The sequence below is a fragment of the Girardinichthys multiradiatus genome, chromosome 6, assembly GCF_021462225.1.
Source record: "Girardinichthys multiradiatus isolate DD_20200921_A chromosome 6, DD_fGirMul_XY1, whole genome shotgun sequence".
Classification (NCBI taxonomy): Eukaryota; Metazoa; Chordata; class Actinopteri; order Cyprinodontiformes; family Goodeidae; genus Girardinichthys; species Girardinichthys multiradiatus.
Genome location: NC_061799.1, coordinates 40441300 through 40467418, shown reverse-complemented (window position 1 = coordinate 40467418; position 26119 = coordinate 40441300). Strand labels below are relative to the sequence as shown.

Sequence of the window (26119 nt, the reverse complement as noted above, 5' to 3'; positions counted from 1 at the left end):
ATATGCTAATATTTTGAGAAGGACCTGTATGTCAAGGGATCTGTCCAAAAAGTTCAGAGAAGAGATCATTCCATTGCAAAAACAAGGCAAAGAAAACAAAAATATAGAAAAGGCTCTAAATGTTCCTCCAGAATAGGTTGGAAGCAAGGTTCAGAGGTTGAATGTGGATGTGACAGAAAGAAGCTTTCAACAGCTTCCTGGGGAGGCAGAAGCTCAAAAACCCTCAAATGATTGGAAAGACCTGCAGCAATTAATAACTTATATACATATCCACCTTTGAACATTTCTAACCTCTCTCATCTTTCACTCCAGACACAATATGAAACCAGAACTAATTTGACTGTAGAGTACTTCAAGCCTAGTAAATATTCTAAAAATAGGCTTTTCTGAGTAGTGTTTCCTTTCTGGTTCTGCATGTGGGTCTGAAAACTAAACTCACAATACACATAAAAGGCACAAGATCAGTCCATCACCAATTGCCGTTATAACTTTTAGGGTTGGGAGGATGTCTTCAGTGGTGATTGGGCGCGAGGCAGTATGCACCCTGGACATGGTGTCGGTGCAAAGTTACAGTATGTTATATAGTTAAATATGAACCTGTCCGCAGGTTAACTACATAAAAACAGTGAGACTGGGACCTTACAGGACAAGCATACTCCCAAACTATTATTAGATTGTCTTGTATGTTCATTTTTATTCTTTAATGTTTAGAAAATTTTAAAATCACAAGCAAACTAATTTTTTCATTAATCAAATTGAGATTGTTTTTTCACCCCAACAAATACATGTTCAAAGTACCACAAAAATAGATTAATATCAGACAGAATTACCCCATGATAATTAAAAAGAAGCTGTAATTTCTCTGGATTGGGCAATCATGAAGAACTGCACATTCAAGCAGCTCTTCATACTTTTGGCCACCAGATGTCATCAAAAAGTGGCTTTTGTAATGAATATTGGAAAGCAACCTATGCATACAGAATGAGTTTTATTAAGCTATTTAACTGTGCTTGTTTCATTTCTTTATTCCAGAACTTAAACAATTCTAAACTTTGCCAATGAACTAAATTTGCAGTAGGAGGTGATCAATTTCAGGCGGAGCAGTACTGCATGTTTAAGATCCCAGCTCCCTATTTTACACTCTTTGGCTATCAGGTGGATTCATGTAAACATAAAGCCTCAAGAAATGAATCATTTTCTGAACCAGTTAGCTTGAAAGCTCCAATGCTTCGTGAAGCATCATCTCATCATCTGTTGCTAACATCGTGTGGGACTGAAACAAGGAACACCAGCATTTTTTTAATCACCATGGACGTTGTGGATCACAGTTGTAACAATGATAATGCTTGGGTTGTGGGAAAAATGATTGGTGAATGATGAAGAACTCCTGGAGGTCTGGTTCCACAAATTTCGGCTTTATATTTATTTGGCATTGAGCATAAAAACATTGTGAAGGTGTTTTGAAGCTGAGCACCATCAACTGTCGGGGGTTTATGTTCACCTCTAAACGTCTTCCATAATTACCCATCAAGTGACAGGTAAAAAAAAAAAAGCCTTTGAGAAATTTGTCCCAAATCCTTGACTCCATGTTGTGTAAAAACAGAATGTTCCTGTAGGGGGCAGCATCCCATCACTCTCCTGAGACTCATTGAGACCAGTGTTTACAAAGGAGTTGTTAGAAACAAACTTTATTCAACATGGAAGACTTATTTAGTAAAAATGTCAAGAGCCAGAATCTGCTTCCAGAATCAAACTGGAGTTACTCAGCTCCCAGTTAGAGACAAAAGCTCCAACAATGGAGAAAAGTCTTTGTATTCAGCCAGCAGATTGTTAGAATACGAATTGCCCATTCCATCAGAGCCTCTATCAGAGTCCTCTGAGTTATTTAAGTCTCCTTTGCAATGCTTTTCTATCTGTCACTGCCTTTCTCTAACGGGTGTTTTTGGCATCAGATATTATTTCTGCATTTATTTACCATTTCTAAACACAGGTGGATTGTTAATTGAGATGCTAAAAAATAAAAGGTTCGGTTTTCTTATAAATTAACAACATTTTTAAGGCGTTGGAAAAAAAAAAACGTCAGCTTATATGCCGGTTATATCTGTAGATACGTATTTATAGTTTATTATTTTTTTAGACCAATAAAGGAAGACACTTAAAGGAAATCTTGAAAGTGTTTAATGGAACTTACACAAAAAATAAAAAACACGTCTTTATTTGAACTTTTAACAGAGAGGCACAGTCTCAATTCAACATCAGACATAGAGGGGAGGTTATAGAGCTTATATCACACAATAGAAGTTTTATTTGAATCTTATTCCAACATTTCAACCCACCAACATTCCTAAAAATGGAGCAACATGTCAGCTATATTTTGTATTATATGCTCATAAAAATCAAGAACAAAATACAGAAAATCACTTATAGTCAACAATGATACAAAATCATTCAATGAACGACAAAAATTCAAGGAATACTCACTTTCTCAATCTGGGCAATGTTGTTTTGTATTTTTTAGTTCTCAATCTTTGCAGCAAAGTAAGTAGCAGAAAGAGGAGTTTTATTGCAATGACCAACAGTTTTAGTTAACAATGAAAAAAGCTCCTGACAGAAAATAAAAACATAAAGAAATGCACACTATGACAATCTCTGACAACTGAATTCAAAATTTAAGTTTACAGAACTCAGCTGTGTCTTTATAGTAGTAAATCCTAAGTCCAGCATGTAGCGGTTGAGTGAATGTGGTCTGGACTCTGTGGATGAGAGTCATGGTTTCAGAGACGCTGTAGAAGGACAGAAGACCTGCTCTGTGATCCAGGTACACTCCTACTCTGGAGGTTTCAGGACCTGAGATGGAGGTCCAGATGTTGTTGTACCAGAATATATACCTGTTTTGGTAACAATTTAATGCCCAAGATTTTTCATTACGTCCAAAGCCACTTTCATTGTCTCCGCTGTCTCTCCTGATATTCTTGTATGCAACTGCTACTTCAATTTCTCTGCCTATCCACTCCACCTCCCAGTAGCAACGTCCAGTCAGACTCTCTCTACTCAGGATCTGAGTCCACCCTTTGAAACTGTCTCGAGGACTATACAACTTATTTTTATTCAAATGTGTGACCTTTCTGTTTTCCTCTGAAACCTCCAGATCCTTGTGAGCTGTGTTTGGATCCAGTGTGATTTCACATGAATATTTTAAGAATCCAGCTCTGCTCTTTGGTTCTGGTTCTGACAGTAAAACCTCCACCTCAGTGAGGGTCAGTGAGATGTTTGTCCATGTGTCTCTCAGGATGTCCTGTAGTTTATCTCTGAGCTCTGACACAGCTGCTGTCACATCCTCAAAGTATCTCAGAGGACGGATATTGATGCTGGATGAGTGTGTAGACTCACTGAGTGCTGACGGTGAGGGGTAGTTGTGGAGAAACTGGTTGTGATCCTCTGTGTTTGAGAGCTGCTTCAGCTCAGCGTCTTTCCTCTTCAGCTCAGTGATCTCCTGCTCCAGCTTCTCCTGAAGCTCTTTGACTCGACTCACTTCAGTTTCCTGCTGGGATCTGATCTGCTGGTTCAAATCAGAGCTTCTTTTCTGGATGAGACGGATCAGCTCAGTGAAGATCTTCTCACTGTCCTCCACTGTTTTATCAGCAGAGTGATTGATGGCCTCCACCTCCTGTTGAAGCAGCTGCACATCTTTCTCTCTGTCCTGGATTCTCTGCTGGATTTCTTCTCGTCTCACCTCCAGCTCTCTCTGCCTCTCAGTCCTTTCTGCTTCAGCTGAGACTGTGTCGTGGCCTTTATGTTCATCCACAGAGCAGAGATAACAGATACACTTCTGATCAGTACGACAGAACATCTTCATTACCTCATCATGACGAGAGCAGATGTTCTTCTGGAGGTTCTTGGAGGGCTTCACCAGCTTGTGTTTCTTAAATGTAGCTGAATCATAATGATACTGAATGTGTTTCTCACAGTAAGAGGCCAGACAGTCTAAACAGGACTTGATGGCTTTCAGTTTTCTTCCTTTGCAGTAACCACAGGCCACATCTTCAGGTCCAGCATAGCAGTGATCAGCAGGAGCAGCTTGGAGTCCAGTCTTCTTCAGCTGCTCCACTAAATCTGCTAACACGGTGCTCTTCATCAAGACAGGCCTCGGAGTGATAGTTGCCCTGCACTGAGGACATTCATAGATTCCACTCTGTTCCTGGTGATTCCAATGTGTCTCAAGACAGCTCATACAGTAACTGTGTCCACAGATAATAGTCACTGGATCCTTCAGTAGCTCCAGACAGATCGAACAAGTGATGGTTTTAGGGTCTGGCTGATCTTCTTTCTGAGCCATTTGACCAGCGAGCAACAGCGACTGTGTCTGTTTCACTTCCTTAAAACAGGGATCTACCTGAGCTCTGATCTACAAATCATTTGTCCAAGCAAAGAAAATGCAGCCAATAGACTTTTGCCTTTGCTACATAATGGCTACTCCCATCCTTAAAGTGTAGAACTGAGGGGGAGGAGAAAACAAAATCTGTGGAGCGAATGGAGCTGCTGTGATCAAGACCAGAAAAAAGAAGGAGGAATATCCGGCTTTGATTCCAGGAAAAGGAGTGGCTGAAAAGTTTCAATTTTCACCACAGTAAATCCAACAATTCTTGAAGATACAAGACAATGAACAGTTTCTTTTACTTTTGGGATTGTTCAGAACAAAATAATTATAGAGATGATGAGGTCAATCTTTTATACACCAAAGGGCTCATTTAGTATATGGGTAAAAGGCAGTAAAAAGGGAGTAGTTGCAGGGATCTGGGTGGTGTTGTGTTTGTGTGGTGTTTTTTTCCCACTAAGCTGCAGGTTTCCCTGGAGAGAAGGGCTGAGGTGAGAGGTGTGTTCCTGCAAACCTTTTCATCAAGCTCATCAGCTGGAGCTTAAGACGAATTGACTGCCACTCATTTGATGCGTGGTTCATCCATGTGGTAATTCTAACTCTTTGTGATATTTCTTCTGTTGATCTCATAGTGATTAAATGGATTAATCATAACCTCACTCTCTGAATTTTGCCAAGGTTATGTCCCAAGTTTTCCCCTGGATCCTCTTCTCACTGAAGCTTCCTGGATTTCCTGTTCAAACCTCCTCAAGCCATAATGTCACAGAAAACATCCTTACACAACAGACAACATCAAGCTCCTCTCTACTGGAACCTCCAAACCTAACCTGTCTACCCTCCAATACTCCACCATTTAATCCACACTAAAACCCAGCTAACCACACAGACCAACACCCCAGGACTCTGGCTCTACTAATCAATCTACTACAGACCAATGAGATCAGCTCTCTGATTCAATCACCCCAATATTCACCCGTTTATTCACTCAACTCATCTCTTACCCCTTTTCTCACCGTGGTCCACCTTTCCATGGCAAAGGAACCCTCAAAGGACTAGACCTCTCCATTCCCTTGTATTTCAATAAACCAGCTTAAATTTGATCATTGCCTCTGATGTTTTCTGGCATCCCTCTCAAAACATGACAGTGGGGTCAGTTTTTTTTGTTTTTCCAAAGGTCTCAGATTGTTTACAAGTATATCTTGGTGTGGACTTGTAGTGCAGAAAATATAAGCCTTTAGAGAATTTAGTCCACACTGGTGCAAAATTATATTTGGCACGAAGGATTTCTAACAAGTCTAGTCTGGGTTTTATCTAATGTTCTTACTTTGCAGGTTATAAAGGCTGATCGCATTACTGTTCACTGTTCACACTTATCTTACCTTAGTCTCTGTATTGCACAGGGTGTTGATGGAAAACCTGCGTCTCTAAACTCATGTGTTTCCCAAGGGTACCGAAAATGACCCACTTCATCCTTTGTTCCCAAGTTCTCTGAGGGAGTAGGTGACAATCTGCCTTTACAAACTCCTGCGTTTCCAGAGATGTTTGGCACCATCTGGCACCATCTGCCTTGAACCAAAGTTATGTTTGATCTGCTGCCCGAATAATCCAGCGTTCCAGCCAAAGTGGAAGACAAGCGTATCTTGAAACCTTTCTCCCTGAGCTTTGGCAGAAAGGCATCCGAGGGCTAGCAGGCTTTCTTCCAGCTAATGTGAACAGGCCTCTCAGCCTTGAAGCTAGTTATTTGTTCTGTGTTGTGTTTTGAAGTTGATACAAACTTTATTTAATGAATGATTTTAAACACAGATCGGCCACAACGCTCATATGCAGCTTAATCTTTGTATTAATGATATTTCAAGTATATGTGAACTAAAAGGTTTGGTAAAGAAGTTACTTTGCTTTGTTAACCAAAACCACTAATGCAAGAGCCAGTAAAGTCAAATATTTACATACAACTGGTCGCCATCTTTTGAGAGTCAATAGGTGTTCCTCTCGGCCATTTTAGTAGTCCATTACTGCATGTGATGGCTAGTTAAAACATTAAGTATCAATCATCTATAAGAAAGGTTATTAGTTTCCAATTCAGAAAATAATATTTTCTTAAATATTTTAAATATTATTTTACTAGAATCATTTATCCAGAAAGGTTGATTCCCAATCCAGAAAACATTTTCTTAGTTATTTCTTTACTAAATACAGATAGCTAATTAACCAACATTAAGAACTAATTATCCAAATGTTTGATTTCTAATTCAGCAAATCATTCTTTTAAAATAATATTTTATTAAAATAATGGTTTATCGTCTCTCCTGAATTTGCATTGTGATTGGCTGTTTGGAGACATACCAATTATTGTCCTTAATTAGTTTTAAAATAATTGTAAAACAAATTATTTTAAACCCCACCCCAATGCTGTGGCCTGAGCCCATTGAGCATTCTTATTTGAGCATCTGCAGCTAATTGTGATTCTGATGTACTGTCCTAGATGTTGGCCTGTGTAGTAGTATTAGTATGCAAACTCTACTATAAGCATGCTAATGCTAACATCCACAGCTATTTTGACTAGACAATCATTAAATTGTGCTGTAAGCGAGCCAAGCAATTAGCATATAATTGCTAGCCTCCACAGCTATAATATTTCAGACTATTTGAAAGGACCCTTGCGCAGTACTTTTCCAGATGTTTTAAGCTAAGCAGCTCATCATTTCTGTCTTGTTTGGAAAATCTGCAGTACCACCAGAGGCATTGATAGGCTCCTGAAACACTGAAGGCTTAGTTCTGGTCACAAATTATGACACTGCCCAGAATCTATGTTCCTTCTTTATACAATTATAAAATGATACAGTAATGAAATAGTCAATTATCTTTGGTATTGGTAAAATTAATATATCCTAAAACACTTTTGTTTTTATTTCATTTAAGACTTCAGCAAAAATCTGAATACAATCAGTCTACAAACTCAAACTCAAATCCTTGATTTGAGATTCGAATTTTACATTTCAAATTGAATTTTGGTATCTATTTGCTGGGATATATTTTGAAAAATAAATCTCAAATGTCTTTTTCTTTTTCATTTTAATTAAGTGAAAGAATGAGCAGTCTTGAAGAAGAACATTAAAATGCAAATAGGATTATTGATAACTAATTTCATTTATGAGTCAAACAATGCAGCCACATTCTTAAAATGAAAAAGCATTTCTGAAAAGGCTTTTTCATTTGAAATATGGTAACGATTTGCTTCCATAAGCGAGGACTGGAGTTTAACACCCTTGCTCTATATGTTCTGTCAGTAATGATTGCCATCCTATCAGCTCACCTTGCACTGCTGCATCTTGTATTTTTCAAATTACACCCCAATTTAACTCTGCATTGATTTTAAACCACCTCAATAGTTTTCGCAATTTTTTATTTTTAAGCTCACTTTACGTTTATTCTCCACTTCTCTGCTTTGCCCATTTTTAAAGCTCCTTGCAAACATGTTAGTAAGGTCAGGTACAATTCTGTTTCATTTAAATTGATTTGACTTACATAGTGCCATTTTGCAACAAATGTTATCCCTAATGGACTTTAAAAGACAAATAGAACACAGTCACATTCAGAAATACATACATTTATGTAAATTTAAACTTATTTTTAATTGTTAGATTAATGTCATATTTTTTTCTGTTGTGTGCATGCTTTTATGCAGAGTGTGTCTTTGCATGACTGTCTTCTGAAATTGATGAATCACTGTCTTGAAAATGTGATTGTGCAGGCTGGAAACTCTGCTGCAGGCCTCCTTTTCAGTGAAGGTTAAAGTGGATCTAAACCTTTCTTTTGTTATTTCTGTATAAAACCCCTGAGATGAGTTTTGTCGTGAACTGACTTACAATAAATTAACAGAGTTTAACAAGATTGCAGTCAACTCCTGAGTAAGATGGTGAGGTCACGACAGAGTGATTCAATGCCGTCTTTCTCTTCATTAGGTAACTTTGATATTTTATCCTTTACATAATATTCACTGAATATGATTGCAAATAATCGGAATGTGCTGCTATGATTAAATTTTAGGGGACGTTGGAGGGTGAATCAGACTTGGAGAAGAACCAAACAGTGTGCTTTACTGCTATTTAACAAGTGAAAATCAAAATGGACACTTTCTGTTAGTACTTGACACGTTGTGATATCAGGGTCTCAAAACACCCTTTTTGATAACAAATCCAAGGATCAATTTTCTGAGACAAACCAACTTAATGTCTGTCAAACTGCAGCTTTATGGACAAGGACCTTTTGACCAAAGACTACGAGCTGAACAGATTAATTAGACATTGACAACACAGACATTCCAACAATCATTATAGCTTATGAAAGCATGAGATACAGCATGAAAATATTTTATAAAAAATGCTACATGCATGTCCAAGGAAAGCCTGCATATCAAAAAGTACTGGCTGATTTTCTTCCAGGAGACAACAAATCAACAGTTGATGATCTGCAGCTGTCCAACCTACAGATGGAGCTATTTAAGCCTTAGATGTTAATGACAGCTTCAGGTTAATAGTATCAAATTGTTTAGCCAATAACTGTGAGTGGGACATTGACAAAGATACAACAGTAGGCAGTGATCATTACCCCATTAAAATCATAACAGGAATATTAATAAATAACAGGAATACAGGATTATATAAAAGATGGAACTTTAATAAGGCTGATTGGGAAAAATTTAAATATTTAAGTCAAAAGAAATTGGAAGAAATAGATGAGTCAATTGATATAAATAGTTTAAATATAAATATCTGTAAAAAAATATTACAGGCTGCAGAAGAATCAATAAAAAAAGGAGGAAGAAAGAACGATAAAAAAATTGTGCCATGGTGGACAAAAGAATGTAGTGAAGTAATAAAATTAAGAAATAAAGCATTTAAAATGTTAAAAAGTAACCCAATTTATCAGAATTTAATTGAGTACAAAAGAAAGCAGGCAAAGGTAAGAAAGATCATTAAACATACAAAAAGAGAATATTGGAGAAACTTTTGTAATACCGTAGGGAGAGAAACAAAAATTGATCAAATTTGGAAAACGATTAAAAGAATGAAGGGTATTAGAAAAGAATATGGATATCCTATATTAAAAATAGATAATATAACTGTAACGGAAGATAAAGAAAAAGCAGAAATATTAGCTAAAACATTTAGTAAAATTCATAGTTCAAATAATATTAGTGAAGAGGGAAAGAAAGGTAGGGAAATCACAAAGATGAAATATAAAGAATTAATGCAAAATAATGTAGATACAAATAAATTAATAAATGAACCATTTACACAAGGAGAATTGAACTTTGTAACCAGGAAAACAAAAAATACATCACCTGGAAAAGATCAAATTTACTATACGATGATAGAACATCTTAATGACAAAGCAAAAGACAAAATATTAGAATTATACAATAAAGTCTGGGAGGAGGGAGAGCTGCCACAGAGCTGGAAGGAAGCAATAATTATTCCAATAGCTAAACCAGGAAAAGATAACACAAAACCAGAAAATTATAGACCAATCGCATTAACATCAAATATTTGTAAAATAATGGAAAAAATGATTAATAATAGATTAACATATTATTTAAATATTAATGGATATATATCTAGAAATCAAAATGGGTTTAGAAAAGGGAGAAGCACAAATGACTCTGCATTATGTTTAGAATATGAAATTAGGAGAGCACAAATAAACAAAGAAAATGTAGTAGCTGTATTTTTTGATATAGAAAAAGCATATGACATGATGTGGGTTGAAGGATTATTAATTAAATTAAATAAAATGGGTATTACTGGAAAAATGTTTAACTGGATTAAAGATTTTTTAACAAAAAGAACAATACAAGTAAGAATTGGTCAAGAATTGTCAGATAAATATATAATAGATAATGGTACTCCTCAAGGAAGTATTATAAGTCCGTTATTGTTTTCTATAATGATAAATGATGTATTTAAAAATATTGGTAAGGACGTCGGTTGCTCACTATTTGCAGATGATGGAGCTATATGGAAAAGGGGTCGTAATATCAAACTTATTGAAAAGAAAATACAGGATGAGATTATTAGAATAGAACAATGGGCAAATCAATGGGGATTTAAATTCTCAGTGGAAAAAACAAAACTAATGGTGTTTACACAGAAAAGGAAAAGAGAAAATATCAAACTAAAATTATACAATCAAGTTTTAGAACAAGTAAAAATATAAAATTTTTAGGTATATGGTTTGATGAAAAAATTATATGGAAAGTACATATAGAAAAAATCATAGATAAATGCAAAAGAATATTAAACATTATGAGATGTATGGCTGGTATTGATTGGGGAGCAGATCGAACATCATTAAAAAGAATTTATACAGGATTAATTAGATCAAATATTGATTATGGAAGTATAATTTATGGATCAGCAGCAAACACTCATCTTATAAAATTAGACAATATACAACATCAAGCTTTAAGAATTTGTACAGGAGCAATCAGAACCAGTCCAATAGCAGCACTTCAGGTAGAGATGGGAGAGATGCCATTAGATTTAAGAAGGAAACAGTTAGCAATAAATTACTGGATAAACTTACAAAGCAATAATCCGGATCATCCCACACGTGATATTTTAAAACCATGCTGGGAAAAAGAAAAAAAACAAGTTAAGAGTTTTGGTTGGATTATCAATAATATAGCAGAAAAATTTCAAATATATGAAAAAGAAATAAGTTTAATGTTGCCTTTGCCAGTAGTACCACCGTGGCTGTTACCAGAAGCAGTGGTGGATATGGCGTTGATGGAAAAGAAAAAGGATCCAAAATGTAGATTAGATTCAAGTATAATACAAGAATATATAAACAATTACTATCATTATGTCCAGATTTACACAGACGCATCAAAAACAGATGAAAAAATAGGAGTAGCATTTGTAATACCAGAATTTAAAATAAAAGTAGGAAAAAGAATTACAGATGGATTATCAGTATATTCAGGAGAATTATTAGCAATATTGTTAGCAGTGCAGTGGGTGGAGGATATAAAACCATTAAAAACAATCATTTGTTCAGACTCAAGTTCAGCATTATTAAGTTTAAAACATAATCATTCAGAGGGTAGACCAGACATTTTGTTGGAAATAAAACTTACTTTATTTAGAATACAAAGAATGGGATTAATATTAGTGTTTTTATGGGTACCGGCACATGTAGGAGTTGGAGGGAATGAGAAGGCGGACAGGATAGCAAAGAAGGCAACACAAAACAACATTAGCTTTATAATAAATATTAGTAGGTCAGAGGCAAGAAATATAATTAAACAGAGAATCAGGAAAGAGTGGCAAAAAAGGTGGGATGAAGAAAAGAAAGGAAGATGGTTTTACAGAATCAACAAGATAGTAGGAGAAGTAAGAACAGGAAGAAGGAGTAGAAAAGAGGAAAGATTAATTACAAGATTAAGACTAGGACATACAGGACTTAATTCTACATTGTTCAAGATAAAGAAACATAATACAGGAAAATGTGATCATTGTGGAGAGGAGGAAACAATAGAACATGTAATATTGAAGTGTCAGAAATATGAACAAGAAAGAACAATTTTAAGGAGAGAATTTGTAGGTATTAAAGAAAATTTTATATTGAGAGATACTTTGCAAAGAAGTTTAGGTAGCAAACATATTCAAATTATAATTAGATTTTTCAAAAGCACTAAATTAATAAATAAAATTTGATTGTTGTAATAGTAAATAAGATTTAAAACCATGAAGAACCACACTCCATACCAGTTGGTGGCGGTAATGCACATCTTCAAGTTATTTGCCAACTGCCAAAAAACAACACAGAAGAAGAAGACAGCTTCAGGTTGTGGCTACAAACATGGGAGCTGTTTGGGTTTTGGGCATTTATACAGTGACTTTGTGGTTAAAGGGTTGGTATTGTTCACTATGACGTTTGTGATAAAGTTACTAGCAAGATGCCTTTTAAATATCAAGTAATTTAAAACTGTGTAAAAGATGCAGCCTTTGTGAATATTTGTGCTTCATTGAATGCTTTATCTGTGTGGTAAAAGTGGATAGAACAATTGTGCTTTTATGTCCACAGGGTCCTGTTTGTCTGTTTTTCAAATTGTAGAACAATATGAGGAGCAGCAGAAGATGCAAAACAGTAAGATAAGTTGGGGATGAGGTTGGGACTGCTTATAGAAACTTATTTCTTACACTAACATAATATATCTTGCAGTCGTCTCTAAAAACGGCATTGCTCTGAAGACCACTACCTTTCTCCAGTCAAGGAATTCCGTGTTGAAGAAACATGGTAAGGCAAAATGTAAAAGTGCTCTTATTATGCTCTAAAAACACAGTTCATGTGCTTGTCTCAATCTCTGTAGTACAACTGGAAACCAATGAAATGGAAATGTATGTGTCAAGTGTAGAGCTGTAAGGGTGTGGGCTTTAAGGGCCTCCCATGAGGTGTCAAATAAAGCACAAATATCTTAAATCCTTTTCTCAATATGAACTTCTGTTTTAGTCAAGCTTTCCAATCATGTCTTCTGGAGTCACATCACAAGAAGTTATGACCGTTGAGCAAAGTGTAAACCAGCCCTTAGAGGTGATGGCCTGTGGGCAAAATTTTAAAAACCTTTTATTATCCTGTATCAAAGGGTCAATGAGTGCCATGGCAGATCCTAAAACAAAAATTAACACTAACCTAACATCCATCTAGCAATTTACCCAGAATGTACTGCACAGCTAACACTGTGTGGGGGGTGTTGAAATATAAATGCCTTATTAATAGCTAAGACTAAGACATATTGGACTCTGCTGCTCATAGACTTTAATGAGTTTTAGTTATGCTTTTGTTAGAAAAAAACCTTAACAGCCTCTAGTATTATAACACAATGAGTGTTCATTGTTAAAGGTTGCAGGTGTTTTGTCTGTATCGTGAGGAGTCGGGAGTGTATGTGGGGAGGTATGCCACTCCTCTCTGTACTGGTCGGACCTTCTGATAACTATTCCACCCTGAAGCTTCCTGAAGACGTGTGGGAAACAATTCTTTCATTAAATAATGAAATGTATCTGTTTCTTTGATACTATTGCTGAGGAGACATCCATAGACAGAATGATTGTGTATGTGTACTGCACAGCAACGTGGGGTATAAAATGTAATGGAACATGGCCCCAGTCAGACAACACACAGACGTTTCCAGGTTTCCAGGTAAGTGTGATGTCTCCCTCTCTGAATTCAGATTGGTTTTGATAAACTTGTGGAAACATACAACTGATCTCTGACTGAGGATTGTCCTTTGGGGTGCCAAATAAAAGAGTTGATGAGAGGTGAGGAGTAATGTAAGAGTTGATGGACGGCCAGTGAAGTTTTCCTCACTCGACAATTTGGTGCCGTGACCCGGATTTGGCACCAACTAAAGGATAATTAATTGACTATGAGGCAGATGTCGTTCTACAACACCACAGGATCGACCCAAAAACAAAAGGTAAGGGGATCTATATTTATTCTCTTTTTGCCTGCTAATAGTGTAGGTGGTGTTGTGGAATAGATATCAGTTTTCTCTTAAATTTACAGCCCTGATTAGTTTTGGGTTAAAATATTTTTTGGTTGAAATAATGTAAAAAGTGATAAGACCCCGAGACCCTGAATTGGCAGGTGAGGAAAGACAGACGAGATACTTTAATGGTGGGGCTGTAAATGTGAATAGGTTCCGGATTTAGCAATCCAAACTCAGTCCTGACGAGGACTGGGGTATTTAGGCTGGGGTTATTAAGAGCCTCCCCGAGGGACTGGGGACCCCTCTTAAGTGGCCAGGGATAGGACCCCGAGACCCTGAATTGGCAGGTGAGGGAAGACAGCTGAGATACTTTAATGGTGAGGACAGTGAGAGTGAATTTACAGTGCCTTGCAAAAGTATTCGCAAGGCACATTTCAACCTCTTGTCACATTTCAGGCTTCAAACATAAAGAAATAAACTTCAACTTTTTTGTGAAGAATCAACAAGTGGGACACAATTGTGAAGTGGAATGAAATTTATTGGATGTGTCAAATTTTTTTAACAAATAAAAAACTGAAAAGTGGGGCGTGCAATATTATTCGGCCCCCTTGCTTTGTAGCGCCACCCTTTGCTGTAATTACAGCTGCAAGTCGCTTGGGGTTTGTCTCTATCAGTTTTGCACATCGAGAGACTGAAATTCTTGCCCATTCTTCCTTGCAGAACAGCTCGAGCTCAGTGAGGTTGGATGGAGAGCGTTCGTGAACAGCAGTCTTAAGCTCTTTCCACAGATTCTTGATTGGATTCAGGACTGGACTTTGACTTGGCCATTCCAACACCTGGATACGTTTATTTGTGAACCATTCCATTGTAGAAGATAAATCTCTGTCCCAGTCTCAGGTCTCTTGCAGACTCCAACAGGTTTTCTTCCAGAATGGTCCTGTATTTGGCCCCATCCATCTTCCCATCAATTTTGACCATCTTCCTGTCCCTGCTGACGAAAAGCAGGCCCAAACCATGATGCTGCCACCACCATGTTTGACAGTGGGGATGGTGTGTTCAGGGTGATGAGCTGTGTTGTTTTTACGCCAAACATATCGTTTTGCATTGTGGCCAAACAGTTTGATTTTGGTTTCATCTGACCAGAGCACCTTCTTCCACATGTTTGGTGTGTCTCCCAGGTGGCTTGTGGCAAACTTTAAACGAGACTTTTTATGGATATCTTTGAGAAATGGTTTTCTTCTTGCCACTCTTCCATAAAGGCCAGATTTGTGCAGTGTACGACTGATTGTTGTCCTATAGACACTCTCCCACCTCAGCTGTAGATCTCTGCAGTTCATCCAGAGTGATCATGGGCCTTTTGGCTGCATCTCTGATCGGTCTTTTCCTTGTTCGAGATGAAAGTTTAGAGGGACGGCCGGGTCTTGGTAGATTTGCAGTGGTCTGATACTCCTTCCATTTCAATATGATTGCTTGTACAGTGCTCCTTGGGATGTTTAAAGCTTGGGAAATATTTTTGTATCCAAATCCGGCTTTAAACTTCTCCACAACAGTATCTCGGACCTGCCTGGTGTGTTCCTTGGTCTTCATGATGCTCTCTGCGCTTTGAACAGAACCCTGAGACTATCACAGAGCAGGTGCATTTATACAGAGACTTGATTACACACAGGTGGATTCTATTTATCATCATCAGTCATTTGGGACAACATTGGATCATTCAGAGATCCTCACTGAACTTCTGGAGTGAGTTTGCTGCACTGAAAGTAAAGGTGCTGAATAATATTGCACGCCCCACTTTTCAGTTTTTTATTTGTTAAAGTTTGACACATCCAATAAATTTCATTCCACTTCACGATTGTGTCCCACTTATTGTTGATTCTTCACAAAAAATTTGAATTTTATATCTTTATGTTTAAAGCCTGAAATGTGGTAAGAAGCTGAAAAGTTCAAGGGGGCCGAATAATACTTTCGCAAGGCACTGTAAGTAAAAGGAATTCCAGGGTGTCAACGGAGGGTTGATTCCTAGGTGTCAAACCGGGTTTGGCATCACAGCGGTCGGACCAGGAGAGATTGAAAAAGAGAGTCCCGCTGAGTGGAAGGGTTTGAGGCCCTCTATGCGCGTAAGCTGTCTTAAGTGTTGTATTTGTCTAACTAGACTTCTATGAGTGAGAAGAGAATAAAATTGAGTGGCTGTGAATGGCTGCACTTGAGTGTGATTGGTGTGAAAGGAATTGAAATTATCTGTGAACTGATGCTGCCGAGCATAATGCATAAGAGGTGAAGTGATTGTATAAGCTGTGATTTTATTATAAACTGTACTGCCACAGCCAAAAAGAGACAAAAAAAAAAAGGTAAAACCACCGTAACATAGTGTAATAAGGTAAGTTGAGCAACATGGAAGGAGAAATTCATAGGGAAAAGAGTGATAATGAATGGGGAAGAGGTCCCTGGCTCCTGTTGTCAGAGCAGGAAGCTGTGCTGGCAGGATTTATGGAAAAACATGAGGAAAAAGTCAAAGAAGGAAGTTCAGAAAACTATAGAAAATATCAAGGAGGTGATTGTTGGAGGAGGAGGAATGGATAACAAGGAACCCTTAGGTAGATGGTTGAACCGAGAATATAAGAGGCATCTGAAGGATAAAGAAAGCTGGTTGATTAAAGCTGATGAGAAAGCAGGATTTGGTGGGAGGAGGTGTAAAGGTGAAGCAAAAGACCCAGGGAAAAGAGAGACAGAATGTGGTCGTTTGTTGGTTTGGTGGCAGGGATTGATTCACTGCAGCAAGGACAGAACACAAGAGAATCAATCAGAAAAAACAGCAGTACCCCCGCTGAGTGTCCCTGCCCCCTATAGTCTCACACATGGTATATACCCAGTGATAGATGTGCAAAGTGGAGAAATATATATTAGAGGAGACACAGAATCAGGTCAGTTTCGTGTGCATTACAACACATTTGTCCCTGAACCGTCAAAAGTATACACATCACAAGTGGGAGGACCTGCCTGTTATGAGCCCTTCTCTGACCGCATATAGAGATGCAGAGGCCCCTACGCAGCACTCTACCTCATGCATGTACCCCCCGCCTACAGGAGTGAGCCAGACCCTCCTGGGGAATTTTAACGAGAAATTAAGTGTTTTGAAAGTGTCCAGTGAAGACGGAGCGTGCAGCTCTGACTCACAACCCAGACACACTCAAATGTCTATGCCACCACCTGTGACTGATCAGTGACACGGAGGGGGGTTGCCCCCTCCTCCACCCTATCCATTTTATAATTACAGGTACAGTGGCCCCGGTCGTGGATGCGGATGGCATGTTGGTGATCAGCGTGGTCGTGGTGGATGGCGTGGAGCACCCAGAGGAAGGGGTGGAGCCAGCGGGGCACCGGGAGATGTGTGCTACGAATGCGGTCAGTCTGGACATTAGGCATGCGCCTGCCCCAACTAGGGGTCACAGCAGGGAGTACCAGGACTTACAGTCCCTCCTAATGCAGGTTTGGCACCTCCCCTGCAGGGCCAGTATCCACAGACGGGTGGATATTTGTCTTACAGCCTATACTGACACACCCCTGAGGAGGACCTAGGCAGCGTGGGCACGGCCGACCCCATGTTGCCTGCAAAGGTGGGAGAGAACTGTCTGAATTTTTTAGTGGACAATGGAGCTACTTATTCCACCATAACACAGCACCCTCCTAAACCACTGTTTCTACCAAGACTGTTTCTGTGATTGGCTTCTCAGGGGCTGCACAAACTCTGCCTGTGACTGTACCACTTTGTGTTCAAGTGGGGACTCGGAGAGTAGCTCACCCTTTTGTGTGTTCACCCAGCACACCTGTTAATTTGCTGGGCAGAGACTTGTTAGTGAAGCTGGGAGCATCAGTGCTATGTGGTACTGATGGGTTAACCTTAACTTTTCCAGATGGTTCCTCTTTGGCATGTGGACAAATGCTTCAGTATGGACAATATCTTTTACAGCCAGTTGAAGAGGAATATGCTGACATCTACTGGGAACTGCTGACCGCACCTTCATCTCCAAGCGGCATCTTCTGTGTATCAGCTGTGGAAACCCTGGATTCAAAGTCTCTGCCTCTACACCTCTCCGCCTGATCCACTCCATGTCTCTCTGTTCTACGACCGTTGTCACACTGAATGGGACCAAGATTTGTTTAATGAAACAGTAGAAGGTAGGCCATGGTTCATTTCATCCAAAAATATTTATATAGCCCCTGAGGTTGTGGTCCCAGTAGTAGAGTTCACACCTGAACAAGCAAAATGGTATTTAATGTCAGACGAAGCTGTTCCTCGTGGTTCTCTTTCTTTGCATCCTGACCACCAAGCTAAGGAATTGGGAGGAGTGGTAAAGTGCTCTCTGGTGGCTGGGGACTGGCAGGACACCTCAGTCACCAACTTAGGGTATTCTAAAAGCACAGACACATACTGTATAAAATGTACAGCTACTGACGAAGTCCTGTTGCAGCATGAGATGCTCATACATCATCGTGGAAGAGAAAAAACAGATCATCCCGAAGCTGCAGCTCTTCTGCAGCGCCTCCCTTCTCAGTTATGGGCTGAAGGGCCCACAGATGTAGGATTAACCCCCTGCGCCCCAGTCTCTTTTCAGGTTGGATCTCCCTCGCCTATTTGGGTTCCACAGTATCCACACAAACAACAGGCTCAGGAAGGCATCAGAGACACCATTGAAGGCCTGAAGGCAGCAGGCGTGTTAGAACCCTCAGCCTCATCATGGAATACACCCATCCTTCCTGTAGAGAAAAAAGGTACTGGAAAATACTGCATGGCACATGATTTAAGAGCAATAAATTCAGTTCTAGTGACTCCTACTGTTCATGTCCCCAACCCCTATGTTGCTCTCTCCAACGTTGAACCTTCAGAGCAGTGGTACACATGCATTGATCTAGCTAATGCCTGTTTCTGTTTGCCATTAGCAGAAGAGTGCAGAGACATTTTTTCTTTCACCTATTGTGGGAAGCAGCTGCGCTACAGCCATCTGCCACAAGGGTTCGCCCTTTCCTAGGTATATTTAACCAGGTTTTGAAAGATGTTACAGACTTGCCTACGGAAGTAAAATAGTCTCATTAGGATCTTCCGGAAGCAAATGGAGTAGACGGGTGCGTCAGAGCCTCTCTCCCACCTTAATATCAAAATATCCCGTTCAAAACTTGTTAATCTGCTCATTGTTTCGACAAAATAACTTATGAACAGGAGGAGAAACAAGTCGAGCCATAAAAAATCAATAAAGATGCCCAAAGCTCAGGATAAAAGTGCCCAGATCACTAAAGCTAACACGTGTCTGAATCAAGCTAGCGACAGCGTGGCTAGCTCGGAGACTGAGAGCACTGGAACGAACACGGATTCAGAAGGAATACTTAAGGCTATCGACGATTTGAAGAGTGTCCTGAAGGGGGATAATGCAAAGCTACAACAGAATATTGACCATCTGGAACATGAGATCAACGGTAAGCTGGACAGTATTGCCACTGAGGTACAGGGCCTGGCAGAGCGGGTTCATGAGGCGGAGGCCCGCGTTCACCAAGTGGAGAATTGGGCAAAGGAGGCAACTGAGGCACTGTGCTTCTGCATCGAACAACAGAGGAAAACACAGCTTAAAGTGCTTGATTTAGAGTCCCGTTCCAGAAGAAACAACGTACGTGTCTTTGGGGTGCCAGAAGGTCAGGAGGGGAACTCCACTACACAGACCTGAAAATACAGCGCACACATCGCACTCTGGCAAGTAAACCCCCGCCCGACTCACCACAGAGGGCTATTATTGTCAACTTTTTGGAATTTCCACAAAAGAAAAGATCTTAAGAGAAGTGTGGAAAAAAGGCAAGATCCAGGTGGGTTCCTCAAATATTCACTTCGACCACGATTATGCACCTGAGATAGTGAAGAAGCGCAGAGAATATAACGCTATCAAGAAAGGGCTCAAGGTAAAAGGCAGACACTTTCAAACACCGTTTACCAACATAAGGATTCACTGTAAATCAGGAACTCGCACATATTCCAGCGCTCGGGAAGCCTACAGCGAGCTGAAGAGACGTGGAATCCAGGTGGAGGAACCGGCGACAGCTGACGGTGGTTCCAGAGTGGAGTCGTGTCTTTGGGAGCTACTGGGCTGGAAGTCGGTGAATAACAGCGGTGCTGCTGTGGCGCTGAGAGCGAAGAACAAACTGCATGATTTCCAGCGGAGCATGGCTGAGTGAAAACAGGCAGAACAACATGACATAACGCAATATTATTTTGACTGGGCTCTGACTTACTATTTTGTGGGAGAGGACACATTTTTTTTTTTTTCTACGTTGGACTAAAAGGATGGACGTGTTTTTTCCTAAAGGCGTTTCTACAGTCCGTTTCGGGCCCTCTCAGTTTGAGAGGTTTAACCCTCGACTTTCCAGCGGGGTCACAAGTGAGAAGAGGGAGCTTCTTCTCACCTTGGAAGTCAGTTTGATATTGTTTTGTTCTGTTACAGTTCGTGTTCTGGATTTAGGGGCCAAATCAGTCAAGGTATTTCTGTACATTACTGTCATATAATTTAAAAATCGCTTCCTTGAATGTAAACGGATTGAGTAGTCCAGTGAAAAGAAAATGGTCTTAGCCAAATTGAAAAAAGATGGGATACAAATTGTTCTTTTACAAGAGACACATATGTCTAAACAAGAACATGACAAGTTTAAGTCATTTGGTTACTCAAATACATTTTATAGCTCTTGTAGAAAGAGGGGGGTAGTCACCCTAATTTCTAATTCACTGAACTTTGAATTGATATCTGAGAAGGGAGACAAAGAGGGCAGATTTGTTATTATAAAGGGGAGAATTGATAATGTTGTTGTCACGATTGCTAATATATATGTACCGCCAGAGAGTGACAGGACTTTCTTAAAAACGTTCTTTGACACCATTATCTCATTTAGTGAAGGAGCTCTTGTTTGTGCTGGAGACTGGAATACAATCCCTAATTATGCTCTAGATACAACAAGCTATAAGAAACAAAAAACTGGTAGGTCAAAAGATCTAAATATTCTGATCAGGGAGATGGGTCTGTTTGATGTCTGGAGGGGTCTCCATATTAAAGAAAGAGAATTTACACATTACTCTCCTGCCCACAAGGTTCACTCCAGGATCGACCTGTTTCTGATGAGCACCATTGATAGATCTAAAGTGAAGGAATGCTTAATTGGAACATCTGATATTTCAGACCACAACATTATCTATCTATCCATCGGTTTGTCTAATAGACCTAAAACAACATTATGGCGTTTAAATATGGGTATCCTTAATAATGAAACCACAACAAAGGAGATTAGAAAAGAAATAACGGAATGTATAACAGACAATAATAATGGGCAGGTAAATCCCACCTTGGTCTGGGACACAGTTAAGGCAGTAATGAGAGGGAGACTAATTTCTAGAACTGCTTATCTTAAAAAAATAAAAAGGTTAAAATACGATGAATTGGAGAAAACATTGAGGAAACTAGAATTAAAACAGCAAATGACCAACAATGGAGAATTTTCAGAACAAATAACGAAAACTAAAAACAATATAAATGATATGATACTCGAGGAACTTGAGGAAAAATTACGTTTCTCCAAACAAACATTTTATGAATCAGGCCCAAAAGCTACACGAATCTTGGCTAGGCAACTTCGTAAACACCATTTGAAGCATTCGATTACCAAAATTAGAGAATCCTCAAGTGGTAACTTATGACATGGATAAAATACATAAGACCTTTGAAAATTACTTTAAAACACTATACTCTGCCCCAGGACCAGTTAACATAACTGCTATTGACAATTATTTGGCAGCTTTGGACCTACCTTCACTTGGACTAATCCAAAACAAAGCTTTATCTGCTCCCATTACCCAGAAAGAATTGGATACAGTTATTGGACATTTGAAAAGTAATAAGTGCCCTGGTGGTGATGGGTTTCCTTTCTCCTGTCCTGCTTGATTCTTTGAACTGGACATTGAGCAGAGCTGAGATCCCACCGTCTTGGAGAGAGGCTGTAATATCTGTCCTCCCTAAAGAAGGGAAAAATGTTGAATACTGCGAATCATATCGCCCAATCTCGATTCTGAATGTCGATTATAAAATTTTTACATCAATAATTTCTCGGAGAATGGAGTGTTACTTGTCAGATCTAATACACGAAGACCAGACGGGATTCATCAGGGGCCGACAAACTCATGACCGCATAAGACGAGCATTACATATACTAGACCAAGCCAAAAGGCAGGGCCTCAGTGCCGCATTGGTTAGTCTAGACGCAGAAAAGGCCTTTGATCGGGTCAACTGGACTTTTATAAGGTACTGGAGCGTCTGGGCTTTAATAACCAGTTCATTAGGTGTTTGCGGTCACTTTATGATGAACCACGGGCCAGGGTAAAAATTAATGGGCACCTAACAAGTAGCTTCCAACTACACAGAGGAACCCGCCAGGGCTGTTGTCTGAGCCAGTCGCTTTTTGCAATATTCATTGAACCCTTGGCACAGGCCATTAGAGAAGATGATGGGATAAAGGGTGTTAGTTTTACAAATATAGAACACAAAATTGGCCTTTTCGCAGATGATGTAATCACATATTTCCAAAATCCAAATATGATGCTCCCCAGAGTTATGTCGGCTCTAACTGAATTTAGTCAACTGTCGGGATACAGCCTAAACATCGCAAAAACACAGGTTCTGACAATTAACTACTCCCCTAGTAAATTTCTAAGAAAGACCTATGGACTTAGGTGGGATGCCAAAAAGCTAAAATACCTAGGAGTATTTTTTTTCCGAGATTTGGATGAGTTATTTAGCTTGAACTTTGGTAATCTTCCTAAAAACATACAAAAAGACTTGACAGCCTGGGCAAGGTTACTGTTGGATTTCACAGCTAGAATGGAAATAGTGAGGATGAATCTGCTTCCTCGATTTTTATATCTTTTCATGTCATTGCCTATTAGAATATCTAGCGCACAGTTTCATGCCTGGGACAGGTTGATCTCCAGATTTATTTGGTCCCGGACCAGACTAAGGATAACATTTTAAAACACTCCAAATTAATTGGGACCAGGGGGGTCCTCTATAACATGGGAACAAATTATTTTTCAATAAGTCCTTCACTGTGTTTATTCCTCTCATCATGGACAATACGTCCTGTGAATTTGGACACATTTGCTCTTTATTTGCCAGAGTTACAGGGGCTGTGAAGCTTTTCTTAAAGCTTCATCCATCATATCCGCTGCTTCTTTCAGAAGCTCTGGATATGATTTTGAAACCTTGCTCATTGTGCCCAGGTGGGGTAACAGTAAGGAATTTCTCCGAACGGTTACGCTGGCAAGTTTTTGTTGCCTATGTTTCTAATTTGTGGTAAGTAGCGCCACCTACAGAATTGGAGTGTATTAGCAGGTTCTGTGTCAACCCATTTTTCTGGCATCGATTACTCTGGCCTTGCTGTGCAGTTTAACCAATTGAACGTTAAGGCCTGATGAACAGTAACAGTGACAGTTTAAATTAGTTCATGATGTGCTTCCAACACAGGAACATGAAATAATTTATTAAATCATGAAATAATTTCTTATGCTTTTTAAAGTGAAATCAATATATTTATTTGAGGCACATACAATCAATTCTATATTTAATAAATTATTAGTGTATTTTGTTTCGGTTTTATTAAATTAGTGACACATTTAAATAATTATTTCATGACTTATTTATTTATTGTAAATTGGCACTCTGAACCCTCCATACTGATGACTTCTGTTTGACTCATGTTGTTTTTTATTGCAAATATGGCCAAATGAGCTGGTTAACATTAAAATTCATACACTACTAAAATACCTTTTAATAAAGTTCAGTAAATGTGCAGCATGTAGGCTAAGTTGCATTTTCTACTTCTGTGCGTGTAAAAATTATGATGTGATCAGAGTATTTTATTTTCTAAATAGGAGACATCAGTTCTCATGACTTGTAATCTCATTAATTTTTATTCTCTAAGAATAATTTTTGTCATATATTACACTGGCTACATGCAGAAGTATAGATGATTCTTCTTATGATCATATTCTCTGATGTTGGTTTCATTTTGACTATAAAGGTTTTATAACTCATTTTCTGGGTATAGCTGATTTATGCTGTACAATGGTCACTGGTTACTCACATTTCTGAAGATAACTCATTTAGTGTGACCTACCTGGTAAATTTGACAGTGTAACCTGCTTTGCGACAACATAAGGTTATTTGGTGCAGAAGGCATTTTGTGATAAAAGTACAGAAAGATATAGTCAAGACAAACACGTTGTGCTCAGTGTGTAAAAAAAAAAAAAAGGATAACGTAAGTTTCAAATTTGACTCAGGAAGTTCAGGTTAAAGGCTGGTTGTGAATCAGTAATCTAACTTTAAATCAATCTATGATAATTTTGTTGCCTTATTAATCTTAACAATTTTGTAAAATGCATTTTTGTTTTGAGTTTTTTTTCATGGGTGGTCATTTCCCTACATCCCACAGGACTGTTTGTGTTGTGGGTGCTTAGTAATACATATAGATTATGTTCATGCTGTGCCTGTAATAAATCTCATACTACAAAGACAGCCGACAGCTCCATGTGCCCTTTTTTTCCACTTGAGCACCTGCCCCCCAAAATGTCTGTGCAGGCCACTGCTGAAGAGTGTATTGCACAGTACTGTGAGCAAATTCAAAGTTGCATGATATACAATTTTACATTTGTGTAGCATTTTTAACTAGATTAACATAAGTTAGTATTAATTCATAATATTTTTACTTATCAATCCACCGCTTCGTTTTGCATGTTTCATCTCTGAAATTTAAATGAATAGCAATCAGAGTGAAAGGGATATAAGGTCCAGTATTAATATTAGTAGTGTAATTGTAGATTTACAATTCACAACGTTCAAATAACTTGGCAATATGGTTTGTGATCGTGATTCCAGTAACGTGTAATGACCAGCAGAGGTCCCCCACTGCTACCTTAAGGAATCGCTGGTGATGTTGTCAGGGTGATGGGCTCCGGCTCTCCTGTAGGCGGCCCGAAACAAGGTGGAAATTTCCACTCCAGCAGAGCGGGGGCAAAGGCCGTGAAGATGTTTGAAAAGCATTGTCATGAAACGTTAACAAGACCCCTCACCTAAACTTTCACCTTCTCTTTTTGTTCCGACGTAAAAGAGAAAAGAGCAGAGAGTAGTGGAGCTGCTGGTTAGACTGCAATAAATCAGAAGCAAACAAAGGCGTTATTTAAACGTCTCACATGGAAACTGAAGGTCTTCATATAAAGACCTACATGCTATCAGTAGCAGCTTATTAAAGCAATATAGCTTTACAATCAACCTGACAAAATTTTCATTTTCTCTAATATGTTTAAGTTTATCAGATAGATACTAAAACTTTGCTATTTGTGCTTCTGACACAGCAGGACATTAAAGAGAATAAACCTCCATTTCTGAGCAATTACAGTATTCACCATCTTTAGGCACACCTGTTCATTTTCTTGTTAATACAAATATAAATGTCCCCTGAGCAGCAATTGTGTCGATGAAAGTACCTTTTTGTAGTCCCACAAGGTGGGAGAATAGGTAAACTAGTTTGAGACGATGAAAAGGTAACAGTGGCGAAAATTACCCCTCGTTACAACTAATTAATGCAGAATACCATGTGTGAATGAATAACACATCGAACCTCAAAGCGGATGGGCGAAATCAGCATAAGACCATGGCAGGTGCTACTCGTGTCAACTAAAAGAGGAGACCGCGGCTATAATTCACACAGATTCACCAAAATTGGACAATGACAAACTGGGAAAATATTGCCTGGTCCGAAGATTCTTGATTTTATTTGAATTTGACAAACAACATGAAAACTTGTATCCACCCTGCCGTATATCAACAGTTTTGTTGGTGGTGGTCTTCTAATGGCTATTTCCAGTAGGATGATGATCCATGTTACAAAGCTCAGATCATCTGAAACTGCTCTCTTGAGCCTAACAAAGATTCCATGATTGTCCAGTGGTTTCCACAGTCACCAGATCTCAGTTGAGTAGACCACCCTTGGAATGCGGTGGAACCAGTGATTGTCTTCATGGATGTGCAACCAGCAAATCTGCAGCAACTGTGTTTCAACTGTATGTTAGTGTTGTTTATTTTCACTTTTTGTTGCATTAAGTCTGCCTACAGGAACATTTTCATGGGTTAGTAGCAAAACTTAGACCATTATCAGTGGTTAATATTAAACACAATCTG

General features: G+C 38.9%; 1 protein-coding gene and 1 long non-coding RNA gene across 3 annotated transcripts; one reads left to right on the top strand and one right to left on the bottom strand.

The window, feature by feature from the left end:
- Nucleotides 1-2161: 2161 nt before the first annotated feature.
- On the bottom strand, nucleotides 2162-4391 carry LOC124870288 (tripartite motif-containing protein 16-like). Its single transcript, XM_047368885.1, has one exon. It carries the CDS (start codon nucleotides 4334-4336, stop codon nucleotides 2663-2665), a length of 1674 nt encoding a protein of 557 aa, XP_047224841.1. The 5' UTR covers nucleotides 4337-4391; the 3' UTR covers nucleotides 2162-2662.
- Nucleotides 4392-12233: 7842 nt separating this feature from the next.
- LOC124869384 lies at nucleotides 12234-13514 on the top strand. 2 transcript variants are annotated; one of them, XR_007038575.1, is made up of 4 exons: nucleotides 12234-12290; nucleotides 12464-12526; nucleotides 12602-12676; nucleotides 13280-13514. It is a non-coding gene; the product is annotated as an uncharacterized LOC124869384 (long non-coding RNA). The 2 variants fall into 2 exon arrangements; XR_007038574.1 differs by having other exon boundaries at nucleotides 12602-13514.
- Nucleotides 13515-26119: the final 12605 nt, after the last annotated feature.